Source organism: Tasmannia lanceolata, unplaced genomic scaffold (genome assembly GCF_043159265.1).
Source record: "Tasmannia lanceolata isolate RefF3 unplaced genomic scaffold, GAP_Taslan_0.1 ptg000019l, whole genome shotgun sequence".
NCBI classification, from domain to species: Eukaryota; Viridiplantae; Streptophyta; class Magnoliopsida; order Canellales; family Winteraceae; genus Tasmannia; species Tasmannia lanceolata.
In genome coordinates this window covers 6,339,600-6,358,303 of record NW_027518696.1, presented here as the reverse complement: position 1 = coordinate 6,358,303, position 18,704 = coordinate 6,339,600, and the positions used below count along the sequence as shown (strand labels likewise).

Below are 18,704 nucleotides of genomic sequence, written 5' to 3'. Positions count from 1 at the left end.
ACACATCATATAAAATCTTCCGAAATATCATGTCGATTTTCCTTGTTATAAAATTAAAACCATTATACAAGAGGGTCTCCTGAGGAAATTCCACAATCGTGTTTTAATAATTGCACACACACCAACACAACTTGTCTTTTGTTTTTTAATTGCCTTTTGGGAGCTTTTTTAGCACTGTAATAACTTTCTGACAAAAGATGGGCAAAAACATGGTTGTGCTGGCATCATGTGAGGCAACCAATCAGAGCCCAAGTGTTTCTTAGGATGCGTGGAAACTACTTTATGATAGAAATTAAATTTTGGGAAATGATATCTGCGCCAGAGTGCTTTGATAAACATGCGTACATTCCTTTAAATACTACACGACAGACAAGTGGAGCGTATGTTTATCAAAACACTCCGGCACAGATGTCATTTCCCTAAATTTTGCAACTCATTCTCCAGGAAACATTTTTCACAAAATTAAAATTTTAAACCCTAACATACACTAGATTTTTTTATTTTTTATTTTTCGGCACAGAATCCAGCAAGGCAAGAAAGATATTTTAAACCTACCAGACCACTCACTTTTTTCTACATAAGCCAACTTTCTTTCCATGCTCTCTTAGGAAAGTGAGGCAACCAAACAGGGCAATTGTTACACAGGATGCATGGAAACTATTTTTTGATAGAAAATAAATTTTGCAATTCATTTTCCATGAAGCATTTTTCACAAAATTATAATTTTAAACCTACTAGACCCTAGATTTTTTTTTTCTTTTTTTGCACGGAAACTTATTTTCCTTCAAAAGAAAATTATCCATAATTTTCCTAGATCCAAACACCCACTAAAAGGGTGAGTTTCAATAAAACTTCATAATTGCAAGTTATGCATTTAGATCGTTGTGCATCAAGAAAGGCACCAAATTGCATCAAATTGCAATTTTGAATTTCATTTTCAACACATCGCCAAATCTGATTTTAGTTGACTTTCGGTATTATTTTTCTACTTACCAATTTACCGTTAAGTAAATAAAAGGACAGCTTGCTGAAAACAGGATGTGCCTGTAATGGAGCCGGAGGTGAACTGAAACTGAGAATGGTCACCGGCGGCTGAGCCGCAACCAAGCGAAGGCCACAACTTGAGTTGCATCGGCTCAACTCAGGCCCGGGTTTATGCAGATTTTACAGGATTCAATCTATCCAACAAAGCTAACAAATCAGTGTTGCAAAAGGAGAAACAGATCATGTGTCCAAATGAGGTTGCAATCGCAACTGGCTACGCATGACTTCGGAATTTCGCCATTTAAAACCAAAGTGGCCATTGGAGCTTGAATCAACGCTTTTTTTTATCGGTACGCTGGGATCGAATCTGCGACCTCAAGGTTGTGGTCGAGATACAGAGCCTCAACCATTGAGCTACAGGCCCAACCCCAATTCGGATCAACTCTGTCACGAGTTTCCGGTTGGTTTTGTGTTGTAAAATGGTCATCCAGAATTGTAAAGATTTGAGAGATTCGTATTTTCATCTACCAAATTCTGATTGTTCTAAGCTTCATTTGTGATCTCAGATCCCCGGATCCAGACAACCAGATCCTCTACCTTTGAATTTTCCCAATTTACTCTTTCCAAAAAACTCTGCTCAGCTCCTGACATCTCTTTATTGCCTTCCAGTTTTTGCATTGTGGGGTTTGGTAATAAACAGGTATAAGGGTTTTGGAATTTGGAATAGCCCATTTAAGGCTTCAAATTGGTAGTCTGCCCTCCACCCTAACATGGCATAACTATGTTGATCAAACCTGTTCATCTAGAGGGCCAGTATGTTGATCAAAACTGTTCAATTGGTGGTTAAGTATGTTGATCAAAATGAGGTGGGTGACGCCAGAGGTGCAACTCTGGACAGAAATAATGAAAGAAAGCTTCCAGTTTTGGAGCTTCCATTAGAATGAAAAGAGCTAATTTCATTAGCCTGAATGATGCAGGCCAAAAGAAACCAGGAACATTATTCAGATTGAAACCCGTGCAGCATATGCATGGGCGTATCTTTGTTATGTAAATCGATTAAACTAGTCACGGACAACATACTGTTGATCAGTGATTTAACAAATTTGGTTATCGCAACAAACCAGATAAGCTCCCTCCACCCGGTAAGATGCAGGCCTAGTAATAAATAGTTATGAAATTATTAATGTACAATAGGTAGGCACGCCGGGTGGAGGAAAATAGTGTGTAAATAAAGCAGAGACTGGTGCAATACCCATATACCTGAGAGGACGCATATTATGTTACAGACAGACTGATTGAGCCTGCTTGCAAGTTGAGACGAATATTTTGCTACTGATTCAAATGAGTTCCTGGATTCTGTGATGGCTGCTGTATTAAGCCAGTTCCGTCCTGGGATTGAAGGGAAATTTCCTGTTCAAATTAAAATGGGTCATTCCAACTCTAGAACATTGAGGTACAACTATCAAAGACATCTGAGCAGCGAGAAAGAACACGGGGAAATAATGTTTACAGAGCAAATGGGTGGAATATTAGGATTGAGAATTTTAAAAAAAAAAATCAAAAGATCTAATGATGATTTTGAATCTCATTAAATTATTTGGAGTTGATAAGCAAATCTTATTATTAACTGCGGGGTCAAAATGACTACTGATAAATAAGGTACATGCATACATACGAAAGAGTAGGAAAGTTTTCTGGGATTTTCCAAGAAGAAGCTAGCCAATTATCATTTTTTTTTTTTTTTGAAAAGTAAATATGGTATAGGTAGAATACGGGATTACTATTTTACAAATATTTTAGTCAAGTTTCTAATTTCTATTTTTGTTGCTTTAGATAGAAGATTGAGAATAATTGTTAAGCAAGCTTTTAGGGTTTCTATTTTTGGTTTTGGCTATCTATATATAACAGGTGAGATCTTTGCAACCAATTATCTAGCAGGTGAGATCTCCATTCGACATAAGATTTAGACCCATAGTGTTGCCTGGTGGGGGCCTTCAGATCAACGGTTGTAATCAATGTGTCATGTAGAATGGGCCATACCTGTCCAACTTCATTTGGAGAGGTACTGCCCGGGTATTACTCACAGAACAAATAGGAGAAACATGGACAGTAAACAAGCTAACCACCATTCCTCTCTCTAATAGGTACAGTTAAATTTTGGAATCGGATTAGCAATAAAGCTATGCAGCAACCATATCTGTACTATATAGCACAAGGACATTCTTAACGGCAGTTTTGGCAACTAAAAACTAGAACTACAATGGCAAGAGAATCTACAGTTCACCCCCAGGAGATTATGGTGGTTTAGATGCCTAGATGATCACATTGCTGAAAACCACAAGTACTATACAATAAGGACGAGGGTGTGGAATACGTGTTGGATGTGGTTGATCCATACCCTCATTTTGGCACCTTTTTGCCTCTTTTGGTTAGGTGGGTGGTCTTCATGTATGGACAAAAGAAATATGACCTTTTGAGAAAATCTTCTATATTCTTCTATAATCATCATCATCATAGCATGCTAGAAGGGTGCTATGTGAAGTAGAAGAATAATAGAGTGCTTGAAGGCGTAGCAAAGTCCCCTCACTTTTTGTCTGTAAAAGTAATTGCCCTATCCATAACGTGGGCTTGAATTCTCGCATCCTTTAGATTTGTATCCGTCTCCGACTTGTGGGAGGACTGGAAGGTAATATGCAACAGCTTTGATCATCACAATGCTATTATGCAAAAATTGGATCCGCCGACTCAAGGGCTTCTAAAGATGAACTTTGATGGCTCAAGTTTGAGGAACCCGGGACCGGCAGGCATTGGAGGTGTCCTTAGAAACTTGAGGGGACAGGTCATTTTGGCCTTTGCAGGGCCAATTGGAAGCATAGATGCAAGTGGAGCAGAAGTTAGAACTGTCCATCAAGGGATAAAATGCTTAGAAAGAGAATGCATGGATCGGGTGATTGTGGAAAGGGATTCCCTAAATGTCATTCAATGGCAAAGGGGCTCATCTGTGCCTCCGTGGAGATTTGCTCACCATTTTGTCAAAGTCAAGGAAAAAAATCTAAAGGAGCTTCAATTACATTCATACATGTTAGGAGGTCGTACACGATTAATCATTTATACTTCAACACTCCCCCTCACGTGTGGCCCTTCTTTTTTTAGGTTGGCCGTACATGTGGAACATGTGGCCCCTTTTTTGGGTTGTCCGTAAAGGTGGATTTTTAATATCAAGGAGTAGCTGGGTTATGAACACAGGACTAGCCCTGACGCAACAGCTCTGATACCGTGTGGAACAACCAATCACTCCAAAAGCTTAAGCTGTTAGAGTTGGAGTTATTTAATCATTTATACTTCAACATTAAGTTTGATTGAAAAAATGTACATGATACAATTTTCAAAAAAGTTAAAATAGAACATGTGTTTTGAAAAAAATACGTGTCAAAAGGTGAACGTATTCACAAGGATTTCATAAGAAAACTATTGCACAACTTCTTAAATCTGGCAAGAGTAATATTTATGCACCAGAGAGGGGGAGTGTTGGAGAAAATGGTTGTGACATGGTATCGTAAGATTAGTTTCATCTAGTTCCCAATTAGATAGTCAATATAAATTATGTATCAAAGGACTGTAATTTTTTTATTTATTTTTTGAATGGCAGCTCATGCCATTGAAAAAAGAAGACCGAGATGGTCAATACAAGAAGCAAACAAACAGACAAAAAAGAAAGGCATACAAGAAAAAATAAAATAAAAGGATGCGACACAAGATCTTAAGGAGGAAGGGAATCAAATAAAGCTAATGATTCTTTGGACGCCCCTTTTCCTTAGCAAGACGATCGGCCACCTCATTAGCCGGCCTCTTAACGATAATGGAAGTGGAACCCATCCAGTCGGAAATCTCATCGAAATAACAATCAAATCTCTAATACCTATGAGGGAGATATTCATTTTTTTAATCCTCCTTATTCCTAAACCACCACATGACAGATTTACAAACATCATCCCATTTAACCAAAGCAATACCCCGCATGTCCTCATTACCACCACACAGGAACCTTCGCTGAATCTGCTCAATTCTATTTACCACACTCATGGGGCACTTGAAAAGAGATAGTTGGTAAATCGGGATATTCGTCAGGGCGGCCTTAATGGGAGAGATTCTGCCACCTATAGACACCAAATTTCTTTTCCAAGGCTCCAGCCCTTTTCTCCACCCTCCCGAAAAATATGATCCCAACAAATCTTCTTCGCTTGCCCAGGCCCAAGCGGAAGACCAAGATACGATGTAGGGAAAAAATCCACCTTACAATCTTCTTCTGCCACCTCTATCAAAGGACGGTCATGTTTGCACTTTAAGTGAGGTTATTTTTGTACTCATATAAGACAACCTCAATGGAAACCTTCTTCTGTTTTCTAAGTTTCCAAAAAGCACCCAAATACTACATAGATAAAGGCACAAAGAAATTCCAATAATTATATAAGAGCATCATGACCACTAGAGGGTTTGCAATTATGAAAAAAACTGTAAACCTAGGATCATGGTATTCAATCAACATATAGAATATGCCACGATCACATATGCAATCAATCTAATCAAATCATTACAGGCCTATTAATCTAAACGGATGTATGTTCTACTATCTCTCTGGTTTGCCCGATCTCTGCTGGAGGAGATCTCCTTTGGTTAGGTTAGATGGCAGCAGCTGAGATCAACCCCTTATTTATAGAAAAATATCTCTTAGAGTTCCACCCACAATTGAACTCCAATTCACTTAATCCATTTAACCAACTACACTATCCAGACATACCGATGTATTTGATTGGGCTACACTTATCATCCAAGTCTCAATAAGGATGAGATGTATCTCCAGTAATTTCACTCTCAATCTCATTCTTCAATCTAGATCGACGATCTAAGATCGTCGATCTTAGATCAATGATTGCCCACATAAGATCTTACGTAAAATTCACATGAAAACACTTGAAATGGAAGTAGAAGGGCAGAGCGGGTAGAAACGACCAGCTATAAGTGTAACAAGTAAACGTACATCACATTTATCTTTTTAGTCAGTAGCAGAGTGTGCCTCCTGCATCATCATCCATGTAAATACATATGAAAATTCTGGTGGCATACCTGCGACGGTATTAGCTGATGTGGCTGTTGATCTTGAGCCCATGCATAGGCCGGTGGTTGAGACATTCGGTAGTATGGTTCTTTTAGATCAAGCTTACATGATGATGTCTGAAGTATTCCTCCTTGTTCAGCACCAGCTCCCCACATTTTAGCTTTGACAAAGAATTTGCAACTTAGGATATGGAGCAACCTTCACCACTACCAGTACACATCAAACAACAAAAGAACGGTAATAATGCTAACCTGACATGGTTAAGTACATTGTATAGCTCTGAGCATTGTGGGCGACCATGTGGAGCCGTCCAGTAATTTCTTGTCCTGCCATGACATATAGCGGCTGAGAGAAAACACAGCGTAATTGGTACCAGTGAGTTGTAGGCGCGCCAGGGGCGGTAGAAAGCCAGCGTTGAACAGTGCTGCAGGCAGAATCATTTAAACATTGTTTTTCAAACATCGCAACCAAACCTTTTAAAGAAAACATACACCAACCATTCAAAAAAACAGAAAGAAAAGGAAAACATATGCCAGAAGAATCACAAATAAGCTGAGATCCAGATCATTAACAAATAACAGAAAACAGTGGGTTTAATAAAATTCAGTTGAAAGATAATGAAAAAAAGCATATGTTAATGAGTAAAATTAAAAGCATCTATGAATAATTGAAAATTGATACCGTCAAACAGGAAAAATATTCTCAACTAGTACTTTAATTCTGCACCTCCCATAGGACACCATAGTAATGTGAAGTGCCTCTTGTAATTTTAGGCTCAAGGTCATAAAAACATATGTATGAGCAAGCTAGATGCTGACCACCTTACCCTCGATTACAGATGCACATATAATTGACCACAATAAACAACATAAATGCGCATATTTGACAGCAATAGGTCATTTTGAGTGTCAACGAAAAAGGATAATACAAGCACCACATTTTTCAATCATTTCCTCAGGATCTTAGAAGTAAATGTGATAGAGTTGATTGTAAGTTGTAACATCAGTAAAACCTTTCTGTCAATCTGATGGGCATGCTACACCTGCTACCCAAGGCCGAAGAGCTAGAGAAGACATCTAAGACCAAATGAAAACAATTGCCAAACGACTTTTGAAATGAACCTTGTCAAGTAGTGATTCTCACTTCCATAAATCAACAGCTGGATCCCCTATTGCCTTGGCTTGCACAGACTGAGTATCCTAAGACCTGTACGGGTGTGGCTCGTTGGCTTAAAGTCATGGGTATGCTTCCCATTGACACGAGTTCGACTCTCCCCCCAGGCTTACCCAATACGTGTGGTTTATGGGTGATTGCGCTCATTCGTAGGGAACGAGACCGGAATTAGGATTCTATTCATAGATCAATGACTCTTTGTGCACGTTATGGAGTCTCCAATCCAACCCTAAGCCAATCCCCTAGCAGTCCTGCCACCACACCGCAGAATGGGAGCTCGTGTGGAACCTGGCATTTCTGGCAGAAATCAACAAATTTCTTGGCAATCCTACAAGATCAATTCGTTCTTTTTTCTCTGACAGTGAAAATGGAGAACTTCATTGTTGGAACTATTTAAACACGACGTTTCCTGGTAGGATTTCTTTCCGAAGTTTCCTCCCGGCGCCATTAATCATTGAATTAAGAGGGGCAACCCGGGCAGTGGTCCAATGAAAGGAGGGCGGGCGGATTGGATTCGTCGTGATCGGGCGGATTTATTCTGGGAAAAAAAGGGAACGGAGTCACCTGAGCTACGCGAAGGGAAGGAAGTCTGGCTACAGTATCCTAAGTAATGAATGGGTGTATTGTAATTTGCTTCCTCATTCAGTTGTACTTTTAATCATATTATAATTTTCCTTCTGTAGCCTGTTGCTAAGGCCTTCTAAGTGTATCATAATTACTCGAAATACTAATATAAGTATCAATGAGAATATTAATATCACATGGCACCTAGTGGCTTCAATGGGTATAACAATTCAATTTTTCCATTGATAAAATTTGCTAATATGACAATCAATATTTGAAAAAAAAAAACGAAAAACACAGAAATCGTGTGCTGCCATGTCATCCGAATATATAAAAAGGGCGGCCCAATGCAAGAGGCTCCCGCCATTGTGGGGTCTGGGGAGGGCTAGATATACGCAGCCTTACCCCTGCTCTGCAGAGAGGCTGTTTCCGTGACTCGAACCCGTGACCACCAGGTCACAATGGAGCAACCTTACCGTTGCGCCAAGGCTTGCCCTTATAGTTGGCATAATCTGTGTCATAAAAAATTTAGCAGCTCATAAATTTTGTCAATTATAGCCTTCATGATTCCCATCTGAGACGATAAAAGATTAGAGTGCTTAATTTTATCATTCTTTTTCAATAGTAGTTACTTTTCGTTCTTTGTGATGAAAAAATTATTTTGCTCACCTCTTTTCTTAGATTTTTAAAATTGGAAGTTAGTTAACCAAGTCAAATTAATTTTTCATGTCAACTGAATTGTGTTTAACGGTTGAATGAGTAGTGGGTCCAAACATGTTAAAGAAGAATAGTATGAAACAGATAAACTGAGAGATAATTTAATAGTGTTTCGAGTCCATGTTTTGAGTCCATGTATTTACCATAATGCATTCATGCATTCATGTTAATAAAGATACATAGCACAACTTAATTGACATCTTAGGCCAATTGTCTATAACAGTTTATCATTGCAACTACTCAAAATTTAAACAGAAACATCATAAAACAACTACACTAATATGCTTAGACAAGAGAACATTACACGAGCTAATAAGCCATACACAACACATCCAATGAAACATTGCTTATAATAAGAAAACGAGTATCAAGAGAAGTAAGAAGAAAATGATAAGTTAGACTAAGCTGTTAAAGGAAAAACACAATTAAAGATATATATTGCAGCTAGATGGTAACTACGAGAAGAGATATGGATCCATAAAAAAAACTAGTATTGTTGCTCTAAGTTTGATATTTACCTCCCATTAAACAACACATCAAACCAACAAGCTAGCCCATGCACCCTAGTGGCAACGGATGCTATGAAACTCAGTGGGATATCGAGTTCATATAGATCTTCTTCCTGAATGGAAAATAAAAGGCACAACTTGAACAGAATGAAATTTCGGAACGGTCCCTATAGGCAAGCTTGTTGATGAGGCTACGCATTTCTTGTCTGATGCTAACTGATCTCTTAGTTATATTGTTTGCTTTGGAAAATGAAAAAACTGAGGGCCTAGCACGGTAAGGTGTAACTACACAAAATATATTGTACAATTTTTTTAGGGAAACGATATCAGCACAACTATGTTTTGATATTTTTACTCATGCATCTTGTCTTTTAGTAATAAAAGAGCTGTCAAACGGTTATTACAGTTCCCAAAAAGCTCTCACAAGAAAAGAGAAGCTGGGTCTCTGCAATTGTTAAAACATGGTTGTGTTGATATCATTTCCCTTTTTATTAAAAATTTTATGCACAAAAAATGAATAAATAAAGCATGTATCTGCTGAAATTAGTTTGAGAAACTACTATCTTCCACAGAAAAATCACTAGAAGACAGTTAGCATGATACGACAGAAAATGGATTTATTCTAAATAAAACAATCATCTTTAATGTATGGATGCCATTATTGTACAACAACTCCTACTCAACTTGATATCCGCCCAGAATCCTGGGCGAGTCAACTTGTCTGTTTTTTTTTTTTTTTGAATAAAGTCAAGTTGTCTGAATTTGTTGAAGTATTCTAATTTATAGGTCAATGAGTTGGGTATTTATAGGTTTTGAGTTGTTAGATAGGAGAAATGGAAGATGTGTAAAAAAAAATGAGAGAAAGAGGAGTAAAATGAAAATAAAAATAATAATAGTGTGTTAAGGCATGTGGGGAAGCAAAAGGAATCTCAAAAAACAAATGACATTCCACTATAGCATTAAGCTTTTATGTGACAAAAATAACCATATTATATAACAAAGGAACAGTGACATAAAAAAGGTCATTTTCAATGCAAAAAGGTGAATGAAATGAATTAAAAGTTAGGGGGGAAATATGGCACCCACCAAAAGTTAACAAAGGCCAAAAGAAAGGGCGGAGGGCCAAACCTTTTTGCATATTTATAAATAATTATAATTCTAGCAAGCAAACGTTCTCTCTTTGAAGGATTAGTTTATACCTTTACACGAGTAAAGTCTAATGTGTGGAATATAGCCGGAGCCACCAATAACCTTGGATCAAACGCGTCGACCACGGGCTGTACACAATGCAATGGCCAATCCATAGTACCATTAGGAACAATATCCAATAATAGAAAAATTTTTAAAGGGAGGACAATTGCAGTGCAACTACTTTAGTATTAAATCAGAAGCACAAGGTTGTAAGAAGAATGTGAGTGGTGAATACTACCGTAAAATTATAGTTAACTTTATCTTTAATAGAATTTAAAAATAAGAACAATAGGATTGATAACAATTTAAGTTAAAAGAACATTAACAACACCACTAGTTAATTAATAAATAGCTCCAAGTAAAAATCCTTCATAAAACTAAGTCGACATACATCCGTTGTGAACATCAGATAACATCATCCTCACTTCACACAGAAATTATAATGGAATGATAAGATAACTTGTGACATGTTCTCTATTCTCATCAGAGTAGAAACTGACTAAATTGTTATCCACATCTTAAGTTTATTAAGAGATATAAGCAGAAAATAAAATATGCAAGATGCAAGATTTGAAACTTTGTTCATCAAACATTAACATTTTACAAGAAACAACTATTTCAAAAGTCACACTTTGGAAAGTTTATAGTTTTTTTAAAAGAGTATAGTTAGTTCACTTAATTGTACATTTCAGTGGTTAATTGTACATTTTGGTGACTCTTTCAAAACTCACACTTAATTTAAGTGATTAATTGTACATTTCAGTGAAAACTCGTCCATTTGTCACATTTTATTTCAGTGTAAATGTAATGTTGATGTGTATATGCAATCATGTCCAATTGACAAGAAAAATGAGGTTAGTTTCTTCATTTAAAAGACATGTAAATTTATCATGTTGGTTAGAATTTTGATTCATTTATGGTGGTTGGATTCGATTTGCTTATTGAAAACTTGAATTCACTGGCTTTTAAATTTTAGAAACATTGAAAATAGATTATTAAACTTATTTACAATTGTCACTAACTTTTTACAAGTTTTTTTTTTTTTTGGTATTTTTGACTAATTTTTCACTTCCCACAATTCTTGTCTGCTTCCTTCGCGCTTCCACGTTGCTTCGCTTGATGCTTCCCCAATCGTTCACGCTTTCCGCTTCCTCCCCGAGAATCCTCACTTTCGTTTTCACTTCCTACACTGGCAATTGTCCTTACTTCTATTGGTTGTTGTTTGCATTTTTATTTTTATTTTTTTGAAAGTTGACAAATGTATATTTATACTATGAGAATTACATTGGGGACCAGAGGTCCCAGCTTGCATTTACATAGCATATCTGGTCAAGAGCATACTCCTGAACCATAAGATAGAACAAAACTAGAATCTACTTAAAATTCCATCACAGTAAAGATAACTATTCAATCCTTCCATTTACACTGCAAAAACCATCTAAATAAACAAACCAACAAGCTGTCCAACAAACCATTAATCATTCCTTCATAACTCCAGACTCCCCGAGGAGAAGTAATGATCTCAACAAAAAGATGCCACCAAAAGCGAAAGGCCAAGGTCTCTCAAGCTGTTGGGGATCTACTTTGTTTCATATGCTCCACTGCTTCCATGATCAAATCAATGCCTCAATAAGCGAAGGCCAAAGTATTTGAAGCTTGGTGAAGATCTAGCTCGTTTCATGCACTCTCATACTTCCTCTGGAGAAATTCTGATAAATCAACCCAAACAGTCATTTCACCTAAGAGACTACCATTTATAAAATGCCTCAAAAAGCGAAAAACAAAAAGTCTCTCGCTTAAAGAGGATCTTCATCGTTTAATTCGCTCCCATGATCTCTCCTGGGAAATTTTAAAAACTCCATTAAAGAGACAACCTACCAATGAAACAACCGCCCTCCCATAATCCTTTGATCATCACCAACAAACCTCACCCAAACACCCAGAGACTACAGCCCTCCTAACAACCTATCCTGCTTAGAAAAACCGATAATAAAACCAAGATTGTCTACCGTCTAAACTCTAAAACCATACATTTAACCGCTAACAGCAGCAAGAGTCTTAATGCAATAGACTCAAAACATCCACTAACTATTAGTGGCAGATCTTGTTACCATACCAAAATTTCCACCTAAGACTGAAAAAGAAAAGAAAAGAAGCGACCCTAAAACAAAAACCCTAAACAAAGACTATGTACAGAAGGAGGACTGGACTACTACTTCTTGAGAGTATTCAACTCTCTCCCCCCTTCTCCATCCACTTTTTCTTTATCCCTTTTCTCCCGCAGGTCCCTTTCTTCTATACCAAGGAACATCTTCGTCGCATCTAAGTTTTCGTCATAACCAATCCCAAACACATCACCCATTGACAGCAACTCATCAAACTCATCTGACTCAACCCCCTTCTCCTTTTTTGAAGTTCTAGCCTCCTCTGAGGTCACCGCAACCTCCTTCCCTTTAGACTCTTCCTTCTGAGCAAGACACGTACGGACCAACTAACTAACCTCCACATTCAGAGAATCTCTGGAAACCTTTGACTCCTCATCTGGAGCAGGAGCAGGCAGTACCACTTCTAAGTCCTCGATCGCCATTTGCGCTTCCCGTCTCAGACACCTCTCTCTACGCTCCTTTTCCAGAGCCTCCTTGAAATGAGAGAGCTTGTAGACTGGAACACATATTTCTCTTACATCTATCGGTTGTTTGCATTTTTGAATGAATGTTGTTGTGATAAGACCCACTAATAGTCTCATCTAAATGTTTAGTCTCTCCATTGGAGGTATCTTTTTATTATTACGTTTCACTATTAGGAACCTCCTTGTTATTAAGTTTGGTCACCTAATAGTGACCTCTGTAATTTCAAATATAAGGAGGTATATTAATAAGACAGATTTCCGTGGGGTAAGAATCAACCGATACGAAAATTCTTCTCCCATGACTCACTCTTTCATTCCTCCTATTTCTAAACTTTTCTCCACAAATCCTAACCCTAATTTTCTGCTTGGTATCAGAGCTAGGAGACTTAGAAAAGGATTGATCGAGAGGGTATCTTCATCAACATTTATTTCCAGGTAAAAGCCCTTATTTGCTTCCTTCTTTTTTGTCCGAGGGTTAAGGGGGTTTTGCCCTTTTTCTGTTCATGCACTTTAATGGGTGTTTGAAGGAGCCCACTCCAGTTTAGACGGACGTTCTACTCCTTGGAGATGACAAGCTAGTTGTCCTAATACTGCAAGGGTGAATTTTGCAGAAGTTATGGTGCTAGTGTGGGGTTGTTTTTCCCTCCCTATTATATGTTCATTAGAATGAGATTTGTTTGTGGAAAAATTATCATGTAGACTGGTACTGGTGATGTTTCAACATCAAGGGTTAATAACAATAATGTTATTTTATTTTATTTTTTGAATGATTACAACAATAACGTATTGGTGGGTCTAATAACCCAATCATGGATTACCCTAGTCTACAGATTACCACCACAAAGTATATGGAAATGGTTTTTTTTTTTATGGGTGGTCACAGGCTGTAAAATGTATTTTGGAGGTCGTGAAAAGCTTGAATATCTCACATGAAAAGTTGTAAAGCCAGCGGAAGCTTATGTTATGCATGGTAAGTGGGAGCATAAAAATTTAACTATTATGTCATGGTTGCTCGGGATTCCTTGCAACCAGAAATCAAAAGGGTTTTCTTTTCTTGAAAACCGCAAGGGAAATATGGGAGGCTGCAGTTCAGATATGGTCCCAAGTGAAGAGCCCTTCTAATGCATATAAGCTAGTCAGGGGATTGCTCACCGTCGACAGAGGTAGAACTCATTAGCCAGCTACTTGCCTCCATTCAGAGTATGAGAGAAAGAGTTGGACAACTATGACACTTTACTTCTAGTATGTTGTGCCCACATTGCAGCCTACAGGAAGAAAGTGGAAAGAAATAGAACTTTTGGATTTCTTGGCAGCCTCAATCCTAAATTTGAAGGTATGCGAGTTCAACTTCTTTGCAAGGAACAACTCCCTTCTCTAATTACTGTGTATATCTATGTGAAAAGTGAAGAGAAGAGGCGTAACACCACACAACAATATGGTGGTGTTGAGTAATCATCCCTTGCTTCCATTGGGCGTATGATGTCTCAATTGGTAGTCCAGCCACATCTATTTCCTTCCTGCTCAATTTGCTCAGGTTGAGAAAAGGTTAGGGTATTTGACCATTGCCGAAAAAGGAAATATAAATGTCCTTCTTCAGTCATCGCGGTCTCTTGTATTGCATGTTACAAATCTCACATCTAACTTACAGTCAGTGAGCAGTCTCACAATCTTTGAATTGCAGAGCTACATTTTACCCTCCATATCGTGTTTTTCAGGATTTGTTGATGAGTAGGACGATTGGGCACGGTCGTTAGGCTGATGGATTATATAGGCTTGACCCTATTGTCCTTCCATAGCTGTGTACTAGTCAAGTGGTGTCCATGATGTCAATAAATACTAGCTGATGCGGGGCATTTTCATTTAGGACTAGGTCTTTTCAGTATTTAAAACGCGTTTTTCCAGCTTTGATGGGTCATTCAACCTCCTTTTTTTAATATTAATTGTGAAGTTCGCAAGATTGAAAACAATGCCGTGCATCTTATCAATTTAGTAATAAAAGTAATATTCCCTTCCCAATTGTACAATCAGATGTCATGGGATCCTTTGCTAATTGCCTCATTCTTTGGTTATCGTTCCTTAGTGACTTTTTGTGGATTATTGTACTCCTGGGACTGGTTTGCCTAATGAAAACCAAAGATGAAGTTTGCTCCACCTTTAAAATATTTCCATAAATTGGTCCTCGCAGAATTTGACAAACCTATCAAGTTCTTACGATCTAACAATGGGAGAGAGAACAACTTTTTCTGGTCTAGAATCCTACCTGATTGAACATGGGATCGAGCACCGGAATACACACACCACAACAAAATGGTGTGGTTGAAAAGAAGATTCAACATCTTGTAGTCGCCAGAACACTTCATTTCACCATGAGTGTCCCTAAAAACCTTTTGGTCTGATATTGTTCTTACTGCTGCCTATCGTATAAATCGCATGCTTTCACAGTTCAAGGCCCCTCTTGCGGAGCTTTGTTCGGATTGAGCATTATTCCCTATTCCCATAAAATATATATATATATATATATATATATATATAGGGAAAACTGTTTGTGAGCTTGAGCTCATATAGCTTATATGAGCTAGAGTGCCCAAACACATGGGTCCCACAGTTTTTGGGGTGATCCAAAGCAGTCATTTGGAAGGACTTTACATAGATAGGGTGTGTACCAAATATCGGGTCCATAGGATCATCCTAACCCATTCAAAAGTGGAGGGGGAATGAATAGACATTGTTCGTCGACAAATTTGCCCATTTTTGCCTCCACTTTTGGAGGGGTTAGGATGATCCAATGGACTTGTTTTTTGGTACACACCCTATCTATGATGGGGCCTTGCAAATGAATGGTTTGAATCACCACAAAAAATGTGGGACCCACTCAAGTTCATATAAGCTTATATGAGCTCAAGCTCATGAACAGTTTTCCCTATATATATATATATATATATATATATATGAGGAAAGTGTTTCTAGTCCGGCCGACTAGAGATCATTCTCTAGTCCGCCACCCAAAAACACATGGGTCCCACATATTTTGTGGTGATCTAAAGCATTCATTTGATAGGCCCTGACATAGAGACGGTGTCCACAAGAAATTAGCTTCATAGGATCATCCAAACCCTATGATTTGTGGAGCTTAAAATGGACGGCTATAAACCGCCACAAATCTGTCAATTTTTTAACTCCACAAATCAAAGGGTTAAGAAGATCCTATGAAGCTGAATTTTTGTGGACATCCTATCTATGATGAGGCCTATCAAATGAATGCTTTAGATCACCACAAAATATGTGGGACCCATGTGTTTTTGGGTGGCGGACTAGAGAATGATCTCTAGTCGGCCGGACTAGAAACACTTTCCTCTATATATATATATATATATATATGAGAAAAAGGTTCCTACACACTTGTGTTATCTACACACTAGCTTAAATTACAGTGGGGCCCACATTGTTTGGGTGATCCAAACCATTCATTTGAAAGGCCGTCACATAGATAGGATGTCCACAAAAAATCATATCCCAATCAAAGGTGGAGGGGGAAATGGACAGACAATGTGTGTCCATGTTTCTGCCCATTTTTTCCCTCCACAAATGGCAGGGTTAGGTTGATCCTATAGGGCTGATTTTTTGTTACACACCCTATCTTTGGAAGGGCCTTCCAAATGAATGCTTTGGATCCCCCAAAAATGAGGGGCCACATGTGTTTTTGAGCTATAGCTCAGATAAACCTCTCTCTCTCTCTCTCTCTCTCTCTCTCTCTCTCTCTCTCTCTCTCTATATATATATATATATATATATATATATATATATATAGAGGAAAGTGTTTCTAGTCGGCCGACTAGAGATCATTCTCTAGTCCGCCAACCAAAAACACATGGGTCCCACATTTTTTGTGGTGATCTAAAGCATTCATTTGATAGGCCTCATCATAGATAGAGTGTCCACAAAAAATCATCTTCATAGGATCATCTTAATCCTTCGATTTGTGGAGTTAAAAAATGGACAGATTTGTGGCGGTTTATAGCCGTCCATTTTAAGCTCCACAAATCATAGGGTTGGGATGATCCTATGTAGCTAATTTTTTGTGGACACCGTCTCTATGTCAGGGCCCATCAAATGAATGCTTTGCATCATCCAAAAAATGTGGGACCCATGTGTTTTTGGTCGGCGGTCTAGAGAATGATCTCTAGTCAGCCGACTAGAAACACTTTCCTCATATATATATATATATATAGAGGAAAGTTTCTCTAGTCGGCTGACTAGAGAAGCTTCTCTAGTCCGCCGACCAAAAACACAGTTGGCCCATGTGGTTTGGATCATCCAAAGCACTCATTTGATGGGCCCTATTATAGATAGGGTGTGCCCAAAAAATCAGCTCCATAGGATCATCCTAGCCCTTCGATTTGTGGAGGTTAAAAATGGACAGTGGAGAATAAAAACACAGTGACCCCACGTTGTTTTGATGATCCATGGCATTCATTTGATGGGCCCTGACATAGATAGGATGTGCCTAAAAAATCATCTCCATAGGATCATCCTAACCCTTCGATTTATGGAGGTTAAAATGGACGCGTATAAACTCCATAAATCTATCCATTTTTAACCTCCCCAAATTAAAGGTTTAGGATAATCCTATGTAGCTGATTTTTTGGGCACACTCAATCTATGATAGGGCCCATCAAATGAATGCTTTGGATCATCCAAACAACATGGGCCCACTGTGTTTTTGGTCGGCGGACTAGAGAAGCTTCTCTAGTCGGCTGACTAGAAAAACTTTTCTCATATATATATATATATATATATATATATATATATATATATATATATATATATATATATATATATATATATATATATATATATATGAGTTAAGTGAAGCTACACATACGTGTAGCTAACTTTGCTACACCGACGGCTTAAAATACAGTGGGCCCACATTATTTGGGTGATCCAAACCATTCATTTGATAGGCCCTCACATTGATAGGGTGTGCCCAAAAAATCAGCTCCATAGGATCATCCCAACCCTTCAAACTGTGAAGGCAAAAATTGATAGATTTGTGAAGGTTTTTACACGTCCAATTTTGCCTCCACAAATCGTAGGGTTGGGATGATCCTATGGAGCTGATTTTTTTGGCACACCCTATCTATGTGAGGGCCCATCAAATGAATGGTTTGCATCACCCAAACAATGTGGGGCCCATTGTATTTTAAGCCGTTGGTGTAGCTAAGTTAGCTACACGTATGTGTAGCTACACTTCTCTCTCTCTCTCTCTCTCTCTCTCTCTCTCTCTCTCTCTCTCTATATATATATATATATATATATATATATATATATATATATAGCAGAGGAGAAAAGGATAGAATTTTTCGATTTATTTGTAAATTATGTGGGTTTAACACGTCATAGTCCTTTATATTTACGGTTTAGTGCCCTCACAAGATCTCTTTATGTTTCTACAGGCGAGGGTAAAGTCGCCCTTTCCACTAATTTTGGATGGTCTTTGCAGCCTAAAAAAGAAAAAATCATATCTACTACTGCCAGCTGCTCCTATTTACACGGTTTTCACATGTATGTTTCACCTACTACAGATATTTATCTTCCTCTTGAGAAAAAGGTTTGACGGTTTTCTGCACTATTAAGAAAAAGGGTTTGTTTGCTTCTTGCTTTCTAATTTTTTTCTTCTTTTTAATCCATGCTCTCTACATAGTTTGAGCTGTGGTATTTTTCCATTTTTTTCATCTTTTCCTATTTTAGGGTTTGGCTCCATATTCTTCTTCTTTTCGATTCTAGGGTTTGGCTTCTGATGATAAAAAAAAATTTAATC

At 38.0% G+C, this 18,704-nt stretch overlaps 1 protein-coding gene across 3 annotated transcripts in view; it reads right to left on the bottom strand.

Annotated features, from left to right (window-relative positions):
- Positions 1 to 1,919: 1,919 nt before the first annotated feature.
- LOC143852943 (putative histone-arginine methyltransferase CARM1) overlaps positions 1,920 to 18,704 on the bottom strand; it is a 40,367-nt gene continuing 23,582 nt past the window's right edge. Inside the window, exons 11-16 of one of the 3 annotated variants that reach the window (XR_013236913.1) lie at positions 10,263 to 10,340; positions 9,073 to 9,176; positions 6,352 to 6,524; positions 6,109 to 6,260; positions 2,245 to 2,394; positions 1,920 to 2,139 (exon numbers count right to left, since the gene is read on the bottom strand). Coding sequence is in view for 2 of the 3 variants with exons in the window: in XM_077362611.1 (XP_077218726.1) it covers positions 2,314 to 2,394; positions 6,109 to 6,260; positions 6,352 to 6,524; positions 9,073 to 9,176; positions 10,263 to 10,340 (588 nt within the window). In the remaining variant the exon portion in view is untranslated. Of the gene's footprint in view, positions 2,395 to 6,108; positions 6,261 to 6,351; positions 6,525 to 9,072; positions 9,177 to 10,262; positions 10,341 to 18,704 lie in introns of those variants that run through there. The other 2 variants (XM_077362611.1, XM_077362613.1) reach the window with 2 other exon arrangements.